Source organism: Arvicanthis niloticus, chromosome 5, assembly GCF_011762505.2.
Source record: "Arvicanthis niloticus isolate mArvNil1 chromosome 5, mArvNil1.pat.X, whole genome shotgun sequence".
NCBI lineage: Eukaryota > Metazoa > Chordata > Mammalia > Rodentia > Muridae > Arvicanthis > Arvicanthis niloticus.
Genome location: NC_047662.1, coordinates 52,775,372 through 52,798,804, shown reverse-complemented (window position 1 = coordinate 52,798,804; position 23,433 = coordinate 52,775,372). Strand labels below are relative to the sequence as shown.

Below are 23,433 nucleotides of genomic sequence, written 5' to 3'. Positions count from 1 at the left end.
TCCTGAACAAAAGCCCCTTCACAATTTAACCATAGGTGGTTTTACAGTTTCTATTAGTCTCGTAAGTCACTTTGATTTACATTACCAGGTAGATTTAAATGAATACATTTTCCTATTTCCTCATTTCCCCTTTACCTACTGAAGCTGAACTGTTATTGAAGAATTTATTAGTTAAGTATGTTTGGCTCACAGTAGCTTCAACATTCGTTTTTTTTGTTTTTTGTTTTTGTTTTTTTTAAATAGATGTATATCCAGAGAAAGTCCCAGGCTCTTCAGAAAATGAGCTGAAATCCAGATGGGAAAACCTACTGGGCCCAGATTATGAAGTCATGGTATGTTTTAAAAAATATATTTTAATAGAAAGTTTCATTTCATGTTATTCTCGTAACACTGTAATTTAAAATATAAGAGTCAAAGAAGGCACAGGCTGCCTTTATTGTTTTCTTCCTGTCTTCCTTTCCGATTAGAGCAATCAATCAATTTTTAAAGCATTTTAAGCTATAAGAACAATTAAGGACTGTACACAAACTTCACTTACAATTATCAGACACTCAGTTCATGTTGAAGCCATTTAAGTCAACAACAAGAAGTACATTAGGAGGGTGAGAGCTTGCCTGTAAATTTATAACTTGAATCAGCTGCTTAAAATGGCTGGCATCTTTATGGTTGCTTTTATGACCTGTTTGTTTTATTGTACACTGAAAGGGCTGTGGATATTAGTCCTATGTTTCACAAAGAATCTTACAGTTTTATGAGAAAAATGAAAGAATGATTATGAAATGTCTTTAGGAGAACAGGAAGTAACTTAGGTGTGAGGCATGAGGTTATACTGCCAGCCGGCCGCTAGATTTCCTTTCACCTGTTACTACAGTTGGCCAGGAAAGGATTGGTTAGACTTCCCCCAGTGAGTCCACTTGAAAGCACAAAACTGTGTTAGAAAAGTCTCATCAGTGGTCATCAAACATGCCAAGAAATATCTACTGTCTCATACTTTGTCTTTTGAGGCAAGGTCTTGGTATGTAGCTCTGACACATATTCTTATGTATGTGCTCACTAATATTGGGCTGTCATCAATGCCGGACTCTTTATTTCTGATTTTGGATGTCTGGCACTGTCACTAGAAAAAATGTAGATAATTAATTTAGATAAATAATAAGTCACATGGTTGTTTTCTTGCTCACTCTGGGCCTGTCTGTTAGTTCTTGTAGCTGCAGGCTCTCCAGGTCATAGAACACTGTCACTAGACACTTATGCTCTACCATCAGTGGTATATGTTCAGAGACTACATGGCTCACCAGTTGTATCATAGGGTTTTTGTTTTTGCTTTTTTGATATAGGATCTCATGTAGCCTAAGCTGGCCTCAGACTTGCTGTGTAGCTAAGGATAACCTGGAACTTGTGGTCTTCCTTCACTACCAGTTGTGGAATTACAGACATGAACTATTATCATCTATCATGCCTTGTTTATGAGAGCTCAAATTCAGGGCTTTCTGTATGCTAGCCAAGCTTTTACCAACTGTCCTGTGTGTGTGTGTGTGTGTGTGTGTGTGTGTGTGTAAGTGTGTGTAAAAGTTTTATTCTCTATATATCAGATTTTTGTATATCACATGGTGAAGTGGAGGCTAGCTGGGAGAGAGAATTGAAGTTGGATATTTATGGTGATTCCTTTAAAGTTGTAGGGATACAGGGGAAGCTTGGAAGGCAGATGAGTGAATGAACACACACATTTCACTGTTCTTACTGTGCTTTCCTCCAGAGTCCTGCTGATCTGTTTGTTTGTGGAGCAGGGGGTAGTGATTTGACACAGGGTCTTGTGTAGGTTAGCCTAAAACTCTGTTACATGAGGCTATCCTTGAACTTCTCCTGATCCTCCTGCCACCATCTCCTCCATGACTGACTTGCAGAAGTTAAGACCTCAGCTTGAAATTTTAAAATGGCAATGCTCTTGGTTTGTCAAGTGTAAACTGTTTTAATATTCTATATTATAATTGTGTGTGTGAATATGGGTGTACATGTAGAGATCAGAGGACAACTTTCAGGAGTCCAGTTTCGTCTACCTTTGCATTTGTTTTAAAGATCACACTCAGCTCATTGAGCTTGTGCAGCAAGAGGTTTTTCCTGGTGATTCATTTTTAAAAATATTTTATTTTCTGTGTAAATCCCTGACTGAGTGTTTGTATATATGACCCACTTCTGTGCTTGGTGCCCATACAGGCCAAAAGACAGTGTCAGATTCTTTGTAACTGGAGTTACAGATGGTTGTGAGCCACCATGGGGGTCTGGAAATCAAACCTAGCTCCTCTGTAAAAAAACAAAGTAGAATAAAATAAGCATGATTTTAATTGCCAAGTCATCTCTCTAGCCTCCTGCTTAGTCATCTGGTGGTCCAACAATAAAATTTTTATTAAAATTTAAGGGATCATAGAATATAAAGTTAGCATAGTTAGACAGACCATCATATCTATTTGCTCCATGTTTATGGATTCCTCATTCTCGCTGTAGTTTCAACACATTTGGGAAAATTTTTTCATCATAACTGAACAGGTACAAATTTGTTTTCACATCAACATTCCTAAACAGTATATTGAGACATGTTTATGTAGTATTTTCCTTGTATTAGGAATCATAAGTAAGTTACAACTGGTTTCAGTGCAAACACCTAGTATACCTTCATCAAAGTTTGAGCAATCTTTCAATACCAAAAGATCAAATGTGTGTGTGTTGTTCAAATAATAGTCTGAGTTTTATTGGTAGACAATCCGTGGAAATGAATTGTAAAGAAAAGTACTTCATTGATGACTTAAGTCTGTTAATAAAATATAGCCCATGTAGAAGGACAAGACACCAATTTACATATCACCTTCAGTTCAACTTGTGGATGATGTAGGATGAAGAGATTAGTGTAGTGAATACAGAAATGCAAACGTATTGCTGTGTGCTACTTATGGATTTCAGAAATACTGGGTAGAGATTTTCAGATTAGTCATCAGTGTGCTGGGTTTGCTAATAAATTTCAGAATATGAAGGAGCAAATAAAATTACACTTATACATATGGAAATGGTCTTCTTCTAATTCTAGGTAGCCACTTTGGACACACAGATTGCAGATGACGAGGAGCTACAGAAGTACTCAAAGGTAGGCACTTGGCTGAAAGTGCTGCTCCACTTCATTGCTGTGGTGAGCTTTCTTTACATTCTTGCTGAAGAAGCGAAGTGGCATGACCCAAAGTCTTCAGAACTTAATCACACAGGTGTTCCAGAAGTGAGTGAGGCTGTCAGTAATAACAGATACAAATGGTTAGATAAGGCTGGAAAGAAGGTGGAATCCTTATGCCATTTCCGGAAGCCAGAAGCCCAAGTTTCACTCTGGCACAGTAGCCTTGAAGGTGACAGGTAAGTGTGTCAGTTCCTCAGGTGTTGTATGGAGACTTTTGGGAGAGGTTTTCTACAGTCTGGAACAGAAATAGGTTTTGAGAAACATAATGTCTGGATGTTCAGGGACAGAAAACATGGTTGACTTTGAGTTTGTTGTTCTTGACTTAATCTATCTGAAGTAATCACTATTGTTGTCGAGCACATGCCATTATGTGCTTGGGCAGAGTCTGTCTTCTCCTTACAGAGCAATTTGTAGTTTCTACCCTAGACATTCAGAACCTCACTGATTAAAATAGAGACCATTATACATGGCCTTCACAACAAATAATAGAAAAGGAAGGATTGTTTATTCCCAGAGTTTCAGTATTGCACTCCTACAGGGACCTTATCATTGAGCCCACCTTAGACTCTCCATTCAGAGACAGCGTTTACAGTAAGTTCTCTCCAGGCTGGAGAGTGGGGCTGTTGGTTAAGAGCCTGTGCTGCTGCTCCAGAACACCTGAGTTATGTTCCCAGCAACCAGGTTGGGTGCTTGTAACTTCAGCTCTAGAGGACCTTAGCCTTCCTGTGGTCTCCATGGGTACACATGTGCACACACACACGCGCACACACACACACACACACACACACACACACACACACACGAGTAAGTCTTTAGCAAGAATAGTTATCTGTCTCATGTGGATTTCTGTTGAGAACCTCACTAGCCCCACGTTCGGGAGGCCAAAAATGTCGTGGCCCGAGCAAAATGTTGAGGCCCGGGCTGTCCCGTGTTTGGCGGCCACTGTATCACAGTCAAAGCTGCCGCTCCGGTCCACGGGTCAGGGTTCAGCAAGAGAGAGAGTGAGGACAGACTCAAAGAATGGAGACCAGACAGAGTGTGATTCCATCCCGTTTATTCTTCAGTCTCTCTTCCTAGTCCAAGTCCCAAGTCTTGAGTTCCTAGTTCCTAGTCCCTAGTTGTACTCCTTGAAGTGTCCTCTGTTACTCCAAATTATTCTCCTTCTCTGTTCCTCCAAATTGTTCTCCTGTACTGTCCTAATTGTTCTGACTAGAGCCAAGTGTCTTCTACCTAATGTCAAGTAATCTGTTTCTCTGTCTGCCTCTAGCCTTTTATATGTCTCACTTCTAAGCCACAACTTTTGGTCACGCCTTTAATCATGCCCTTAGGTCTTGTCTCTAAATCTGATCTCTAGGTTACACTCTTAAGTCATGCACCTTTAATCTCACACCCCTTTAATCTCACACACCCAAGGTATCTAAACCAAGATTATCGGAGTGTGCTCAGCTGTTGTAGGCTATTGTAATCCAAGTCTCATGTCAGGGTATATGGCTCAAGATGGCTGCAAAGCTGATAGCCGCTTTCTGCTAAAAGTCGGCCCCCAACAGATTTCTTAAGCTAAGTATGTGTTCAGATGTTTTACTGTTTCTTCCGCATGCATGTATATGTGTGTATGTGTGTGATCAGGCCTCATATCACGGTACAGAGATCAGAGGACAACTTTTCAGATCTGGTTCTCTCCTGCCACCTTGTGGGAACTGAGGATTGAACTTGTGTCATTAGGCCTATAAGGAAGCCCCTTTCTTTATATGCTGAGCTGTCTTGCTGGCCATTGTTTTATGGGGTTGGATTCTCAAGGCCGATAGTGGAGAATATTTCTTTCCTTCTTAACTCAGCTGCATTTCAAGTCAGTTCCTCATGGACTCCATGTTGTCTGGCTGACCAAGCTCTCCTCAGATTCACAATGTAAAATTAACATTGTTCTTTATAGCTAGTTAATTACAGTGTCATCTTTTGACGGTAGTTGTTGAGTAATAAAACCATCTAAATATGTTGGGAGATTTTTATTCAGCGTGGGGGTAAAGCATGTACTAGTCCATCTGAGTTCAGTAGTTACTTGACTAGTCACGGTTTTTCTGATTAGTTTTAAACCTTCTTTGTCATAGCTATAGATCTTAGAGATCCTTTGGCTTTAAAACATGACCAGACCAGGCTCAGTTCATCACACAACTTGCCCTTTGGTGCTCCCATGACAAAAAGCACGAGGCTAGTATCCTAATAGTCCCTAACAAGCATTAGAGGGACTATACACAAAGCATGTCTTGTGTATATTTTAAACAATGTGATTGATTCTGCAGGCAGATGCTATTATCATGCCTTCATTCCCTAGTCCCTGCTACCAGCTTCCCCACATAGCCTCTGTGCAGTAGAGTTGTATCCAGTCAACGACATAAGAAGATGGAAAGACCTTGAGAACCATGTTCTACAATGCTGCCCATGCATTCAGCTGTTCATTCTGAGATACTGATATGCACTCTGCCATGTGCTCTGGTGTACAGTGGATTCTAGATGACAACAAACCAGAAAATGATCTTTGCATTGTTATATTAGTGGAAGAACAACAATAAAATTAGTCATTTACTAAAGATAGAGTAACTTGAGACTATTAGGCAATTCATGTATATAGGGAAACAAATGGCTAGCAACTTTAGACAGGAAAGGGTTCTTAAAGATTGGGAACATTTAAAAGTCTTCACCCTCAGTACCTCTGAGTTGTCACTGTGGTGAGTTCCTGCCATGTTGCCAAGGCAGGTGAAGAATTCTGTTTTTCTGCTTCTGCTTCCTAAGTGACTCAGATTTCATCCACACATGCTCTGGGTTTAGAAGATGACATTTTAGGGGGGCAATTTAGGACATGAAATAACCAGCTTAATTTTCTTTGCAACGTACTATGAACAATAATAAGACTTGGTGGTGGTGGAGATGAAATGTAAATAGATTTGACATATGCCTTCATTTGTACAGCTCAGTGATAAGTGGTGGTTTTCTGTCTTAGGTACATGTGTCCAGAACTTTTAGAATATGATCTTTCAAAAGCTCTTTATCATATATACTGTTTTTAAAACATTTAATTATTTACTTGATACTGTTTTTATATTTGTTCCCTCCCCTACAGTGGAAGAAAAGAGAAAAGTTTTCCCCCAGATTGCACCAGTCTTGATATTTCTCTGTTCCCTGTGTATCTTTGTGTATTTGCTATTTGTTTTGCTTAATATGTATGAGGCAAAAATCTGTCTAAGTTTTCTACCTAACATTTTCAATTTTTTATGCTGATTTTTAAGTTATTAAGGTCTGTAGGATATTTCTCTTTAAGTTACTGACTTATGACCTAAACAGCATAACTTTTAAGTGTGTGTGTGTGTGTGTGTGTGTGTGTGTCTGTGTGTGTCTGTGTACATGTACTTAGTGACTGTGGAAGCAAGAAGAGGGATTGGATTTTTGGAGCTGTCGATAGAGGTGTTCGTGAGCCATCTGATGTGTGCCCTGAGAACTGAACTTGGGTACTGTGGAAGAGCACCAGGTTCTCCTAACCAGTGAGCCATTACTCCAGCCCCAAACATAGCTTTTTAAAAATCCACTTATAAACTAGGAGAGGAGGTACACAGTTTTAATCCCAGTACTAAGGCATGCAGTCAATAAGTTCAAGGCCATGCTGGTGTACAGTGCAAGTTTCAGAATAGCCAGGGCTACACAGAGAAATGCTGTCTCAGAAACAACAACAAAACAAAAATAAAATATCCACTAAAAATATCCACTTTAAAATGATTGCACATTTAAATCATAAGTCAGTACCTTTTCATTTTTCTTCCTACAATATATAAAGAAGATGTTAGCCAATCAAAACCCATTTCACGGGTGAGGTTATAGGAGGCCTTATAAATTGAATGACAGTTGTATAGCTAGATAATAGTGCAGACAGGCTGCAGCTGAGTGTGCATCACTCATTCCTGAAATATCTACAAGTAGAATTCCCACTGTTTGCCACATACTGTGGTAGCACTTGTAGGGACAAATGAATAGGTCTCTGATCCCATAGAACTCAGAATCTGGGCTTGAACAGGAACACAGGATCATGTGATAGTATCTACCTGTAGATCCAGAGAACTACTGTAAGTGAAGAAATCGGGTTAACAGAACTGGGCAAGACTACTTTGTTTGTTTGTTTGTTTGTTTTGTTTTGTTTTTAAAAATTCTTTCAAAGATTTAATTGTTGACTTTTAAAGTGGATATGAAGGATAAATTAAGTAGGAAGGCAGCATAGAGCCATATGTTTGAAAATACCATGATAAGCTGGGGAGAGTTGCAGCCCTGGGAGTCTGAGGCAAGAAGATTGCCTCAACTCCCTGGCCAAGCTCACATACATAGGAGACTCAAAAGAGACGAAGTAAGTCAGTGCTGAATGAAACACATTACTTTGTATGCTCAGTTAAATAAATAAATGAGGGGAAAAGACCAGCCTATTAGGATTCAGTAGAGCTCTAATTGCCAAATATGCGTTGTACAGGGAGTGTGGAAGGCATGGTAGAGCTAGGAGCCTGTCAGTGTCCAGTTGCCGCCCCCATGCTGCCATTTGTATTTTAGTAAACCTTTTATTGTTCAGGTGTAAAAAGTTTAATTTCTTTCATGAAACATGTATTCTAAGACTCAGAATAAACAGCTATGGTTAGGAAATTGAAAAGGATACAGTTTTTAAAGTCATCTTATTCACCTATCTTTGAAAAAGTGGTTATCTTTTTTGTTTTCTTACAAGAATAATTTTGAGACATATGGCTCTATGCTGTTTTTCTATTTAAGTTACCCTTCATGTCCTCTTTAAAAATCAACAGTTAAATCTTTGAAAGAATAAACAAAACAAAACAAAAACCAAAGTAGTTCTTTTCCCTTCATGTTGTATTTTTTTCAATTGAAGTATAATAATTTTACTTCTGGGGTGTATATGTATACAGTGTATAATGTATACGTTTGTGAATGTATGATATATTGTACACTTTAGTGATCCTAGTGCTGTGGTACATCAGACTTTCTTCTCTACTTGTCACCCATTTGTTTATTCTCTCTAGTGACTTCTATTCTATTTTCTCCTCAATGTCATTAGCTGATTTAGAAGAGGCCAGGGAGACAAGGAATGGCTGAACTTGGTCTTAAAAAGAAGAATGTATCCCGCTGGGAACTAAGTAACAGACACCCCCCCCACCCCCACCCCGGCTGTGGCAAAGGACTAGCATGTGAGAGGAATAAAAGGTTTTTCATCCATCTGGGTCAAACTTAACAATGGGAAAATGCTAACTGAGGTTCATTAGAAATGCAGAGTGGTAGGCATGGACTTTGTCCAGGATACCAGGACCCAGTGATGGAAGGATTGAAGCAGGGTGTGGTGAGCTGAAGTCCAGCTTCTACCCTGCCCACAGTTTCATCAGGAGGATAGGGTTTTAAGACTATAAGCAAGTGCTGCCAACCTATGGCTTTCTTTAGATGGTGGCCTCCCTATAGCCAACCTTAAGGATGCAAAAAAGTTGTCACTCGTGACAGCTTCTGATAATAGATAAGGTTTCCCTGTGAGGTAGAAGCTCTTTGCAGAGGCTTGAGCATTAGCAGCTCTACTTCTAGGAAGCTGTAAATCATGACACCAGCGAGGTTTTCCCGCATCTGGGGATACGTGCACTTTTAGCGATGGCTTTCTTGGCAAGTGTTTACTATTAAGATGAACACAGTTCTGTAAGGAAGGATGTTAGCCTCATCTTATGACTTTGTGCTGGCTGTCCACTGTAATGTGAGTGAGAATCAGTAATACCTTGTGTACAGAAACAGAAAAGGCCCTGTTCTGCAGCTTGGATGAGACAGGTCAACAGATTTCACTTTCTTTCCTTTTAAATATATTTCCTGAGCAAGTGAACACGAACATGCGGTTTTGTCTCCCTCTGTGGCGAACAGACTCATTTTAAGGTGGTGGATAATCTGGGCTCTTTAGGGGCTGCAGTAGCATCCCCATTCTGTCACCTGGGTCAGATCTCTGCTTTAAAAGTGCTCTTTCCTGGTTTGCAGCATGGTTTTCTCATTTCCATATGGGGATATGATAGGCAAGGTTTCTTTCCTAAGTTCATACGCAGCTCATTGAGCTGGCACACACCTATAATATCCTCACTTGGGAAACAGAGGAAGAATTATGAGTTAGGCCATTCCCAGAAAAATAAAGTAAATAAAGTAAAACCCTGACCAAAAAAATAAATAAAATAAAATAAATAAATAAATAAATAAATAAATAAAAGAGGAAGGGTGTAGCTCTGTTGGTCAGCTCTTTGCCTAGCATCAACAAAGTCATGGATTCAGTTCCTCCTGCCAGATGAACAGGCTATGGCATTGCATGCCTGTAATTCCAGCACATAGGAGGTAGAGGCAGGAAAATCAGAAGTTCAAAGACATCCTCAGCTTTATAGTGAGTTCAGGACCAGCTAAAGATAATGTGTTATTCTATCTCAAATAATACAAAACAACAAAACCACCACCACAAAAAAAGCCTCTAAAGACATATATAACTAGTAAGTAGAAGAATTAGTAAAGACATCATGAGTTATTGTATACTAAGCCTATATTATTCTCTTTTACCTTTTTCAAAAATAAAAATTTTACTCTTGGAAAATTTCCTACAATGAGTGCATTTTGATCATAACGACCCATGAAATTTTTACCTAGATCCATCCCACCTCTCCTCATACAGATTGAAGTTTGCTGCTGCTGCCTTTTCTCCCTCCTTTCACTGAGTCCAGCTGTTTGCCTAGCCGCTACTCTTGGGTCCTGCTCTGACCTGTGGCTGACTTATCAGGGGTCAAACAATTAAAGAAAACTTCCTCTCCTTTTCCTAGCAGCTGTTAAATGCTGGGAAACGTATTTAGTGGTGAGATTTTGTGCTTATCTTTTCTCAACCCTCAACCATGCTGGGATTTTGTCTGGCTTAAGTTTATGTAGGTCTTGTGCACACTCTCACAATTACAATGGGTTCATATTCTAACTTCCCTGTTGTGTCTGTAGAGCGTGGTTATCCACCCTACCCCCACACAAGGCTCTCAATCTTTCTGCTGTGTCTTCTCAAGGATCCCGGGCCTTGTGGGAGAAATATGACTTGTACATCCCATTGCAGGTTGGATACTCCACAGTTTCTTATCCTCTTCACAGTGACCACTTGAGTGTTTCTATTGCAAGTCACCCACTGCAAGAAGCATTTCTGTAGAGACTTGAGAAATGCATTGATCTGTGGGCATAGCAGTAAGTCAGTAGGAGTGACTCTCTCTCTCTCTCTCTCTCTCTCTCTCTCTCTCTCTCTCTCTCTCTCTCTCTCTCTCTCTCTCAAGACTGGGTCTTACTATGTAACCCTAGAAATCACCCTGTAGACCAGGTTGATCTCAAATTCACAGAGATCCTCCTGCCCCTGAGTCCAAAGGGATTAAATGTATATCACCATACTTAGCCTCTTTTTCTTTTCTTTCAAAATTCTCAGTAGATAATGTATAGATGAGTCTTAAAATTCAAAATATATAGAGGATGTACGATGAAAAGCAAGTTCCTTTCCCATTCGTCACCTGGGTGCAGAGACTCTTACCAGTTCTTCCATATGTGATTTTTGTGGTGTGGAAAACAGAGACATAGGTATCTGGAGCTGTGCAGTCACTTGGGCAAGTTTCATGTTAGAAACATTAGAGCATCCTCTGTCTCTGTTCCTCCTTCCCTTCCTCCGTCTCCCCTCCTTCCTTCCCTCCCTCATCCTAGTCTCCCTGTCTCTTTCTGTCTTTCTCTGTGTATGTGTGTGTCTTTCTTCCCAATGCAGCGCAGTTGATCTAAAACTCTCTGTGTCCCAGAGAAGTTGAAAAGAATTGTCAATATATTAACATAGTATATTAACATGATATGTCAGAATATTTAATTATGTATAATATATAATCATATATAACAATGTTATATATCAATATATTAACATAGTATAGTAACATAATTATATTAGCATATTTCTCAATATTCAAAACTAAAATTTTAGAAGAGATGAGCCAACCCTGAGTAAGTGCTGCTTTGTTGGATTAGTTGATTATTTGCCTGACTTCTAAGGAAATGAAGTATCCTCCTTCTTCAAGAACATGTAGCCTTCATCTTGGAATATTTGATTTTTGTTTATACTAAATATAGTGACTTTGTGCTTTCGAATATGAATGGGTTTTTAATATTTTCACTTAGTGTGTTTGTGCATCTGATGAGAACCAACCCTGGGGTTCTTTCTATTCTATTCTGTTTTATTTTGAGTTTAATTTTTTTTTCTTCGAGATATCCTCCCCCACCCTATTGACACCTCCTTGGAACAGTCCTTTCCAGAAGTTTTTCTGCCCTGGTGCGACAGCATATGTATTTCCACTTGAGCATTTGCTTATCTTGTTTTTGGATCCTAAAAGTAGAGCTCTTAGCTGAGTGCATGTGCTGTGGTTTGCTTCATGACAGGTTCTTTATGATGGATTGAAGGCTTCAGTTTTCTTTTCTTTCTTTTTTTGTTTTTCGAGACAGGGTTTCTCTGTGTAGCCCTGGCTGTCCTGGAACTCACTCTGTAGACCAGGCTGGCCTCGAACTCAGAAATCCGCCTGCCTCTGCCTCCCAAGTGCTGGGATTAAAGGCGTGTGCCACCACTGCCCGGCTGGCTCCAGTTTTCTTAGTCTCCTCTTTCTTTGTCAGTTTTACACAGTACACCCACTGGTCACACCTTCCTCAGATACATCCAATTTCCCTACTTATACCCCTTACCTATCAGAGCAGAATCAGTTTGTCAGTTTCCGTAAAACCCAGGAAATCCATATTGAAGGAGCATCAAAGCCATAATAAGGAATGTGTGTGGTGCCATCGATCTTCTGCTGTACCCACCCACGCCTGTCACTGTAGCGCTTTCTGCTCTGCCTGAGAACTCAGTGTACCAAAAAGGTGGACAACTAGAAGACAGATGAAATGGTTGATTTGTTTGGTGCTAAATGCAGATGGGACAGGTAATTAAACAGTGCTGCTCCTGCAGAGAAGCCTGCAGCAATGGAACATGACATCCCACAAACCCAGCTGCACTCCAATTTAGATTCAGAACTAATATTAGGTAGGCTTTCCCCAGATTGACAGATTTCATAAACATCATTTCTGGTTCATCGTAATTGAAGATGAAGCATGTAGTTTGTTTGCAGATTAAGTTTTCGAGAGAGCATATGGCATTTACAGATATATGAAAAAATAGCCTTCAAGGGCTCAGCCCTGTCTGGAGAGCCATGGATGCCATGAGTGAGTCTCGGTGCCTAGCCTGTTCTTAGCTTTTGGGTCCCACAGATAAGGGGCTGGGCATCCTCCTGGTGAACTGATCAGTAGTTGGAGGGGACAAGAAGGAGATTAGAGACACTTCCCTTGTTTTATCTTTTTATGCTTAACCTTTGATGGGATATGTGGTAAAGGTTTCTTGGTATGGACAGCAATTTTTTTTTATATATAACTTGGGTAGTTATTTTCATGTAGAAATAATCACTACACCGTCTACTCACTCACTCACTCACTCACTCACTCACTCACTCACTCACATACAAGCTTTAACAGTTTCCCTTCTACAAGAACCCCCAGCAGACTATTCATAGGGCTGATCATTTTATCTTAAAGTATCTCTTCCCTCCATCTGCCTTGCATTTCTTGTTGTTCAGTGCCTTATCTGCAATGTACAGCCTATAAGTATAACCTGGATCTGTGGTAGATCAGTGATATAGTGGTGAAGGTCTAGCTCTCAGGAAGAGAATGAAACCACCCAAATCTGCAGTATTTACAGTATCTGTCCTGGCCAGCTCTAGACTGCCAAAGTGACATCGCTGATCGACTGAATTTTGAAGCAGCTCACATACATCACTTTATTATTAGAGGCTCTTCTGCATGGCCAGGGCCTGTCCCAGCGGACAACTAAACAAACCAAGCATTTCCTCTGCCACTTCGCCTTAGTTGTCTACCTGATGGATATTTCTAAGGTATTGGAATATGTATGTCTTACAGTCAGGGGAGTAAAAGAACACAATATAATAAGTAGTCAGGAAGTGATTTTTGAGTACTTACTACATATATTTGTAACTTGATTTAATTGCAATTTTATACAACTTAATTTCAAATATGGCTACATTTTACAGCCAGCCAGCTTTCAGAATTCCTGGAAATTGAACAATTTGCTTTCATAATTCTGTGCAAGATAGCGCCAGCTCCCCGTGGGAGATGGTCTCTGGGTAGATATAACAATGCACTGTTTGTTGTGTGTGGCTCACAAGGAAGGGCCCATGGAAACTTATTACAGAAACACTTACCTGAGAGTCTTGGCTCACCTCTGTTGAATGAGCTACTAAGGAAATGAGCCAGCTCCTACCTTGATAGACGTGATTTGATAGTCACTGCACGAGAGAGTGGTGTGGCAGCTGTGGGAAAAGCCACATAGGAAGACTAGGGTAAGCAATGCATGGAGCGGGCTAGAGCAGCCCAGAATACTCGGTGGTTAGGAACAACTCTTTCAGAAACCTAACTTAGGGCCCCAAGGCCTTTGTGCCTTTTGTAACTATTAGTCAGTTGGACTGCTTGCCACTTCACATTCGTCTGCATGATTATCATGGGATGGAAATGAGCCCTGGGTGACTGAATCAAGTCCTGTGCAACACTGTGACTTAGACCAGACTAGTGAGGGACGAGGAATCACAGAGAACAGGAAAAACAATGGGAAAAGCCACATCGGAGATGCACTGCTACCTGGAGAGGATTGTCACCTTCTCTAAAATAATTACAAGTGGCCCTGGTGTGTAGATAGTCAGACTGTTAATATCGAGAATGTGAAACAACATGGTGTTTGCCTCATTTGAGTTTAGACAGCTACAGCTAACCTTTAAAGTTAAACTTGGTGAGTGTCCCGGAGTCTTATAGCCAGCAAAGATAAATGCAGCTAAGATACTCATCTTTTTGACACTGAGTCTTTCAACATGGACTCATGTCTTTGCCCACAAGAGTTCTTCAAACAGAAGTAATCCCAGAGCAGAAATGATTGTCCCAAAGAAGAAATGTTCTTATGAAATCTGACTTACTAGGAAGGAGTGTGTGTTAGTTCACATCCCATCCAGTGAGTCAGCTTCAGTGCCTACTGTTCTGGGGCATCAAGATAATAGAACTTATGTGCATGTACTGGTGCCTACCGGTAGCATTTGAGAGGAAAGGCCACAGGGATTGTGAACTGAAGCCATCCTATGTTACATGGGATTCTGTCTTAAAACAACAGCAGAAACAAGGCTGGAACTGGAATTCTGTGGTACCTACCATTTCCGAAGCTCTGAGTTTGACCCTAAGCCCAGGTAAAAAAGAGAGAGAAGAATATTAGGAAATCAGTTTGTTGAGCTGAGATTGAGGTGTGTTCAAGGTGGTTCTGACCTTGCTTGGATGTTCATTAACTTGGAACGTAAGGAAGTTTCATTATTTTGGTACTAAAGTGTAAGTGGAGGTTAATTAGCTAGTAAAGGGGAAGTAGGGTGTTCTGAGGTGGCAGCACAACAGAACGCTGGAACACAGTGTATATATACTGGGGAGAGAGCTCAGACTCTCTGGTTTGTCTTAGAATAGGAAGAAAGGTGATTTTATAACTTTACTTACCACTTCTTTGCTGTGTTGGAAATTTTAGGATTTTAGTGTTTGGTTCTAAGAGATGGGGTTTCAATGTCTAAATGACAGGTGATGGGGGTTGATTAACAGCTGTCCTGTCTCTGTTGTGTTTGATATCATTGCTCTGTGTTCTCTGCAGCTGCTGCCTATCCACACTCTCAGGCTTGGTATGGAAGTTGACTCCTTTGATGGGCACCACTATATCTCCTCAGTTGTTCCTGGGGGTCCTTTGGATACCCTGAACCTCCTGCAGCCAGAGGATGAACTTCTCGAGGTAAAAACATACAGGGGGAGAAAAGTACATGGCAAAAATGTTAAGTTCTAGGAAATTGTGTTCACTGATTGGCAATGTCACTAATACCAGCCATTTATATCAAGAAATACAAACAGCTTACTGGGTAATACAGAATTAGATACCACATTTGGGTTTTTTTTAAAATTATTATTATTTACTTTTTTCTAGCTGATAAGGCCTTTGAGCATGCTTTTGAATGCTTGTCTAAATGGTTGACAAAAAGTTTGATATATGTATATATGAGTGTTTTGCCTGCATGTATATATGTACACTAATATATGTACCTAGTAACTTTGATGGTCAGAAGAGGGCTTTAGGTGCTGGGAATAGAACTTGGATGTTCTCTACAAGGGCAACAGATGCTCTTAAATGCCTTGCCAACTTTCCAGCCTCATGGTCCCTGGTTCTTTTTGGCAGCATATGGTCATATTTATTTTCAGGCTCTGTAGATTGTTTCTGTAAGGATAAGCGTAGAACAACATCAGGCTTGTGTGTAGTTGTAAGATTGTCCTCTTGGGATTCCCCTCACTGTAGGGCTGCCTCCAATGGCTTTTGCAGGTTACCAAGTCTAGTGTCAGTCCAGAGCAATTTTAGGGCAGAAGTCTTTGTTTCTGGAGCAATTTTACCCAGTCCTGTAGATACAGGTATAAAACAGGTATAAAACATTTGCTGACAATAAATCATTAATTTATATTATAATAATTCTTTGGTATGCTTATATTTTTGCCACTTATTAAAGATGAAAGCTGGTTTATGTACTGAGATGCATGTGCTTTCATATAAAGAACTAAATCTTGGCTGTCTTTGATATGGCAGGAGCAGAGCGTCTTCAGTATTTTCCAGATCTGATCAATGTTTGGATTTTATAATTGTCAATACTAAGTATGTTGTTTTGCCTAAATACATAGTACAAAGTAGCAGATGTTTAGGACTATTTCAGAAATTGTTCAAAATTCTGTCCTTATCCCAAGCCAAAATTCATTTAACAATTTTTAATGATGCTCAAATCGACAACTCACATAGCAATTTAAAAAAAAAATCAAACATTTGAATGTAATATAATGTCAATATATAATAATTTGACATTTATAGGCTGAGGAATGATGGCAGGAAATAATTTAACCATTGTATTTCAGGTATGCATACTTCCAGTCTCCAATTTAGGTGGTGCTGGCGATCGAACTTGGGACCTCTCATTCTGCCCATTAGCTATGTAGACAGCTAAAACTTTTACATTTCTATAAGTAAAAACAGTGTGACTAATAACAGCATAGTTTCCATTTTGATCCACTGTTTTAGGCAATGTTTCTTGGTGTTGTGTGGCATGGTGACATACATAGTCCAGTGCATGTTGAATGTTCACAACCAAGGCCACAGTAAGCTGAGGTTCTGCAGCATGGACAAGTAGCCAGAAGAAAGCTTGGATTTATTATGCGCTCAATTTTAAATTTATTTGTGCTTTATTGTACTTTCTGCAATCTTTACTATTGGTATTTTCATGGCCCTACATTCAGTTGTACATACAGGGTTGTGATCCACAGTTTAATGACCTGGCTTCTAAGCAACACTGCCTTGAAGTGACCTTCTGAAAGATTTAAAAGATGCTGACGTTCCCAGCTTTCTGCTTAGCTAGCTGCAGAATATCTTTGCTTGTGTTTCCTAACTCTCTTTTCATTGTTCGTTCATTCCATTACTCTTTTATTATGGCTTACAGTTTGAGGAGATCTTATCCATCATGGTGGGACAACTATGGTGCCAGGAGTGTGAGACAGCTGGTCACTGCACCTGCAGCAGGAGCGTGGGACAGCTGGTCACTGCATCTGCAGCAGGAGCGTGGGACAGCTGGTCACTGTACCTGCAGCAGGAGCGTGGGACAGCTGGTCACTGTACCTGCAGCAGGAGCGTGAGACAGCTGGTCACTGCACCTGCAGCAGGAACATGAGACAGCTGGTCACTGCACCTGCAGCAGGAGCGTGGGACAGCTGGTCACTTTGCACCTGTAGCAGGAGCGTGAGATAGCTGGTCACTTTGCACCTGCAGTCAGAGAAGCATAGACTGAATAGGAAATGGGGCCAGGCAATAAACCCTCAAGGTCCATAACCAGTGAACCACTTCCACTAGTGAGATCCTACCTCTTAAAGTTTCTAGTACCTTTCCAAAGGGCCCTACCATCTAGAAGCCAAGTATTCAAAACCAGAAGCTTATGGGGAGTATTTCACATTCAAACTACAAGGTAATTAATAAATCTGCTTGGTAGCTGTGGTTCCTGATTTTAGCAATTTCTAAAAATGCATGTTTGATCAAAGTGAAATGAAAAGGATGACATACAAGTTGGATGCACCTGTGGTTAATTAGTAGTTGTCACCAGCCTAAAAGAGTGTGTTGAGAGAAATACTGAGTTGAGTTTTTGACTGATATGAACAGATATAAAGTTCTGTCTTAAGTATGGGAGGAGAAGGTTTTAGAATCCTATTGTAAGATGTAGTAAATTGCTTGCTTGTTTGTTTGTATTGATGATTGAATTCAGGGCCTTATGTATGCTTGGCGTGTATACTCCCAGCGAACTTATTTGTTGTTAATACCAGCCCTTATTTTAGTAATTTATTATTTTGTTTTTTATTTATAAACTTTATTATTTATTAAAATCTCAAAGTAAAAATCATACATAGAAATTAACCAGACCCAATCTATACATCTCAGCAAATTCCTAGATAATTAGAATAGCCATTTGGAACTAAAGCTGTGTAGCTTCACATTGAATTTTACAATTTCACTGTTGAATACATTTTTATGCTCTTGACTGTTACGAAAAATTAAAAACCCATGGCAATTAGAACTAGAAAAGCAATTAGCTTTATATTCTGTTTTATAACTTGTGTTATAATGACCTACATTTGTTCCTTTCTTATCTTCTAATATTTTTGTTCTCTTTTCTATATGTTATACTGTACCTACATATATATTTGTTTACATATATACATGTATTATTGCCTAGATCCTGCATATGAGAGAGAACATGCATTTTCTTTCTGAGATTATGTGACATCACTTAATAGTAAACATTCTAAGCCCACCCAATTTCCTGAAAAATTTGTAGTTACATTTTTTTCTTGAGAGCTGACTAGTATTCAGTCTTACATATATGTACCTGCTTTTCTTACCCATCCACCTGCTGTTGGAGAACTATGTTCTGTTTTTCTGCTGTTGTGAATAAGGTAGCAATGGACACAGGAGTACAAACATCTCTTTGGCCAGGTATGAAACTCTCTGGGTGTGCGCCAAGGTGTGAAATAGTGGGGTTCAAGTGTAGGTCTGTATTTAGTTTTGAGAAACCTCCACACTGATTTCCACTATAGTGAATAATCGGCAGCCTCTCAGTAGCTGTTCTCGGGTATGTTGATGATAGCCATTCTGTAGTTCTAATTTGCATTCCCTTGATGACTCAGGGATAAATAAATGCCTATAAAAACATTGGCCATTGCTGTTTGCTTTTTAAGAAGTATCTTTTTAGTTCATTCGTATTGCTTAGCAGTTTCCTTGGCATTGGGTGTCTACAATTCTTTGTAAATCTGGATATCAACCTTGTCTAAAGTGTAGCTGGTAAAGGGGTTCTTCCATTCTTTAGGCTCTCTGCACTGCTCCTTATTTCCCTTGCTTCTTCCAAATCTTTCATTTTGATGCTGTCCATTGGTTGACACTTGGGTTAGTGTCTGTGCTATTGGTGCTATTGGTGCTATTGGTGTTCTATTCAAAAAGTTCTTCTATAACCCAGTATCCTGAAGGCTAACTCTTACGGCTTTTTTTTTTTTTTTTAGATGTTTCTGTGTTTCATATTTGAAATTAAGATGTTTGATCATTTTAACTTGATTTTTTGTACAAGGTGAAAAACCAGAGTCAAATTTTATACTTTTGTAGAAATGCAGTTTTGTCAGCATCATTTGTTGAGTAGGCTGTAGGCTGTACCTGTCAACGGGATAGCCTGATGTCTTGATAAGGGTGTGTGTTCTGTATCAGTTAAGTCGGGTTAAACATACCCATCTCCTCAAATACTCATCATTCTTTATTGATGAAAGGTGGTTATTTTTATATCATTGACAAGAGTGCTTGAGCTGCATATGGAAGATTTATGCCATGAATTTTACTGGATGACTAATGTTTTCTTTCTGGGCCTAAGGTCATATTTTTCCTGATTGGCAAGGCATAGCCATAGTTTTGAGACAGTAATCTGTGTAGTGGAGACTATTGGTGTGATATGTAATTATTTGCAATTGAGAAACAAGATAAAGAATAAAATCAATTTAATTGATAGCTCATTTTATAGTTCTAGATGGTAAGGTATATGTGACTGAGTTTACCAATGAATACTTTTTATATGTGAAATCTAGGGACCCAGAGTGTAAAGTGGTTGCTATGTGCTGTATGTTAGAGCAGTGTTGGATGGTTAGAGTAGATTGAACATGGCATCCCCATCCACCCAACACTTGTCAACATAGTTCCCTGTTCTCTATCTAAGGTTAGAATACTCTGGGCCTTTACAAACAAAGTGTTTGTAAAACGAAAAACTAAGTGTTATAACAGGAGTCTAAACATTTGGGGGGTGAGGGAGTGTTATGACCTTTTTACATTAACACAAAGTTAACACAGTTTCATAAACATTTTTTACTTTCTTCTCGTTCATTCTTTTATTTTTTATTTTTAACTTTTTATTATTTGTGAATTTCACATCATGTACCTCAGTCTCACTTATCTCCCCATCCTATCGTATTGCCCTTGCAACCTTCCTTTCCTAAAAGAAAATTAAAAATTAAAAACAACAACAACAAAGGAACAACAACAACAAAAGCATTACCTACCAACCAACCAACAAAATAAAAAAAACAAAAGATCTCCTTGTGGAAGCTGTAGTGTGTTCCACAGTACACTCCTTTGTCCACACATCTTTAATTACAAATGTTCATTGCAGTGAGTCATTGATCTGGTTTGATGTCTCTAACTTCTGCTCCCTGGGACTGCCTTGGAGAGCTCACCCAATGCTGCAGCAGGCAAGGAGCAGGGCAGGCTTTCCTGTGCTCACATCTTCAGGGCCAACTCTACTGTGCTACACAGGCATGGTCTAGGACCTGCTTTCTGAGTGTTACAGCTGGTGAGGGTTGTGGATAGCTCTCTTCAGTGCCACAGCCAGTGAGGGGCAGGGCCAGCTCTGCACAGCCCATGGTATGGTCCCAGGCGGCAGCCCACACCAGGAATGTCTACATGGTCTGTAGTGGTAATATGTAGTGGTAATAACCATCAACACAGACCCCAGCTGCTGCATGGCCACAGACCTAGATATGGCCCATAGCTGCAGCATGGGCCAGGATTTCTCCATGACCTCAGTTGGTCAGGCAGGCTACTCACATCAGACAGTTCTTCTAGATCTCCCCTCATAGTGATCAAAGCATTCTTCTCTTTCTCTCCTATCTCCCCACCATATATTGCCATATGCATAGTTGCTTCTACTGAGGGTGGACCCCTGGGTGTCTTCTGCCTCTCTTCTTTTTCTTTTTTAAAGTTGTGCTGGGGAGCAAGCTTAGCTTTCTGCATGGGAGTCAAGTGCTCTGTTCTCAGTGTTATTCATGGCCTCAATGTGACGTCTAAAATGTAGATTCTGGTAAGGAAAGTTGAGATACAGAAACATGTGACAGTTTTGGAATTTTGGTTTCTTTAAAAATCACAGAAATAACATATGTTTTCATTTAATCCCAGGTGTGGGATATGGGTCTGTCTCAGGTTAATAGCAGCTGACTATGATTTGTACTGTGCTCTAGCTGGGGCTGGATTTTGCCAGCTATAGATAGTTCCTTTGATTGTGTGCTTTTGGAATTCTGAGGACTTTTCAGAATGTATATAAATGCTAGGGCCCCAAGAGTCAGGGTAGGTTGTTGGTTGCGGTTTGTTAAGTAATTATGAGTAGAGAAGAGGAAGAGGAGGAGGGGGAAGAGAGAAGGAAGAAGAGGAAGAGGAAAAAGAAGAAAGAAATAATTTACCCTAAGGAACTTGACTTTCCCTAATCAACATGAAGTAGTCTAATGATAATGTCACCCCCTTTTCTTTCTATACTTTTTTTCCTCTCCTATCTAGTATTAGGGGATTGCAAGGGTGGAGAAGGGTGGAAGAAAGAACTCACAAAGTAGCAAAAGCTGACTACAGAAAGAAGCCTAGATCAAGAGGCAGAGAAGTGCCCTGGGTTCTGAATTTGCCCCACATGTGTCCCAGTGTGTGCTGTTTAACATATAAGAAAATCAGTTTCTTCCTCTTTTTCTACTGTATGTTTGTGAGGGTCTAAAGAGCTGCCATCCATATAATCTGTAGCGCTTCTGTCACAAAGAGGATTGGCTTTGTTATCACTGTGACAGACATGAACAAGCTTATGTGTAAAGTCAGTGCTCTGGAAGCCTCGACTCATGTGCATTTTTTAATTAACAAGTCTGCATAATTAAGACTCAGTGTCACTTAAAAGAAGGTCTCAGGCTCAAGGACTTTGAGGAATATTGTGAATTTTTAATTAAAAATTCTAAAATAAGCCGGGCGGTGGTGGTGCACGCCTTTAATCCCAGCACTTGGGAGGCAGAGGCAGGTAGATTTCTGAGTTCGAGGCTAGCCTGGTCTACAGAGTGAGTTCCAGGACAGCCAGGGCTATACAGAGAAACCCTGTCTCGAAAAACCAAAAAAAAAAAAAAAAAAAAAAAAAAAAAAAATCTAAAATAAAAATTCCAAGTTAAGTGAATGTACACATTAAAAGAAAACCTTCGAAGTTGGCCACATAAACTTTTGGTTGGTCTCTTTGGTCCCCTCTCCCTCTCTGCCTGTCTTCTGTTCTTGCCTTCTCGCCTTCCTCCTCATTTTTTTCTTCCAGCCCCAGTGTGTTTAATGTACTTCTTAGAGCTTAAAACCAGAAACACAAATATGCTTTGGGGTTAGAGGACCATGCCAAGTCTCAGCCCAGAACAGCTATTTACAGCAGCCATAAATCCCCTTAGCCAGGGGTTGGTAATGGGAAATATGACCAATCTTTTTAGCAGTAGGTAGTGAAGAGGACTACCAGGCACTGCTATAATAAGTGGAGACAATTCAAATGAATAAATAATGAACTAAATAAATATTTAAAGGTACTCTAAGATTGCAACCTGAAAAGTGACTTTCTAATTTGTTGAAGCACAAACTAGTAATTGTATATGATTAGAGTTTCTGTTTCCTTTGTATCTCTTTGTGTATTTAATAGAGGTTACTGTCCACTTGACTCTAGAGCTTTCTGTTCTTGTTTCTTAGCCTAGTATTGTAGATGTTATATGACCAGTGTTCTGTGTCGAGGTTGACTTGAATTCTTCCAAGGAAGACTGCTTGCTCTTGGGTCTGCTGTTCTTCAGACTCATTCATCATCATAATGACTTGAGAGAGGCAGAGAGGGAGAGAGAAGTTGAGATTCTCCATGAGGTGTTTTTGTCATTACTATTGTTTTACTCTATGTCTGAATAATGAGAGACAGGATGATATGTCTGGTTTGATGGTTAGGTACTGGGTGTGTCACAAACTTGAAAGTGGTTCCTAGGGACAGATGACTCCAAGTAATGCTACAGCTGACAGAGTGCTTCCAGCAACCCAGTGTTCTCCTGTGTTCTCTCTGGTGCAGTGGTAGATCTGTGGAAAGGGTGCTCCTGTTATAGTCAGTCCTACCTGTTATGTGACATGAGAAGACTTTGAGCTAAAACCATATGTGAAAATCACAATACACTCAGTCTAGATTTCTAAATCATCTTTGGTCCAAAGTTTGATGTATTAAAATATACATGATATTTGATGATAGGAATTAATCATTAATTAACAAGGAAAAAATATCCTTTTGAAAGGTAGGTCACACTTCAGTGAACTTGGGAACTGCGCACTTCTGTGATGTTGCACCAGCCCAGCGTATGGGAATTCAAGTGGTGCTGGGACACTTGTTGCTGCTATAGCTCTGTGTGCTAAGGTGATGCTCTGGCGTGTGTTCACTGAGGAAGGGTGTGCTGACTGACAAGAAACACCAACTGTTCTGTATCAGATGTGCTCACATGTTGTTAGGCAAACAGACTTACAGTGACAACACAGAGGGAATTGGGTGTTAGGAGGCTGACAGGGACAGTTAGTGCATTTAGGGAATGACAGAAAGATGAAAGAATGCAGTATTGGCTTATGTAAAGAAGAAACCTCAGAGATGTGAACCATTAGATCTCTT

The 23,433-nt window shown here is 39.9% G+C and overlaps 1 protein-coding gene across 5 annotated transcripts in view; it reads left to right on the top strand.

Annotated features, from left to right (window-relative positions):
* The window catches only part of Patj (PATJ crumbs cell polarity complex component), a 302,257-nt gene that overhangs the window by 43,557 nt on the left and 235,267 nt on the right, over positions 1 to 23,433 (top strand). For all 5 annotated transcript variants that reach the window (XM_076934632.1, XM_034502319.2, XM_076934635.1 and 2 more), the window contains 3 exons: positions 244 to 332; positions 3,080 to 3,136; positions 15,027 to 15,161. In XM_076934632.1, the coding sequence (XP_076790747.1) occupies positions 244 to 332; positions 3,080 to 3,136; positions 15,027 to 15,161 (281 nt within the window). The remainder of the gene's footprint in view (positions 1 to 243; positions 333 to 3,079; positions 3,137 to 15,026; positions 15,162 to 23,433) is intronic.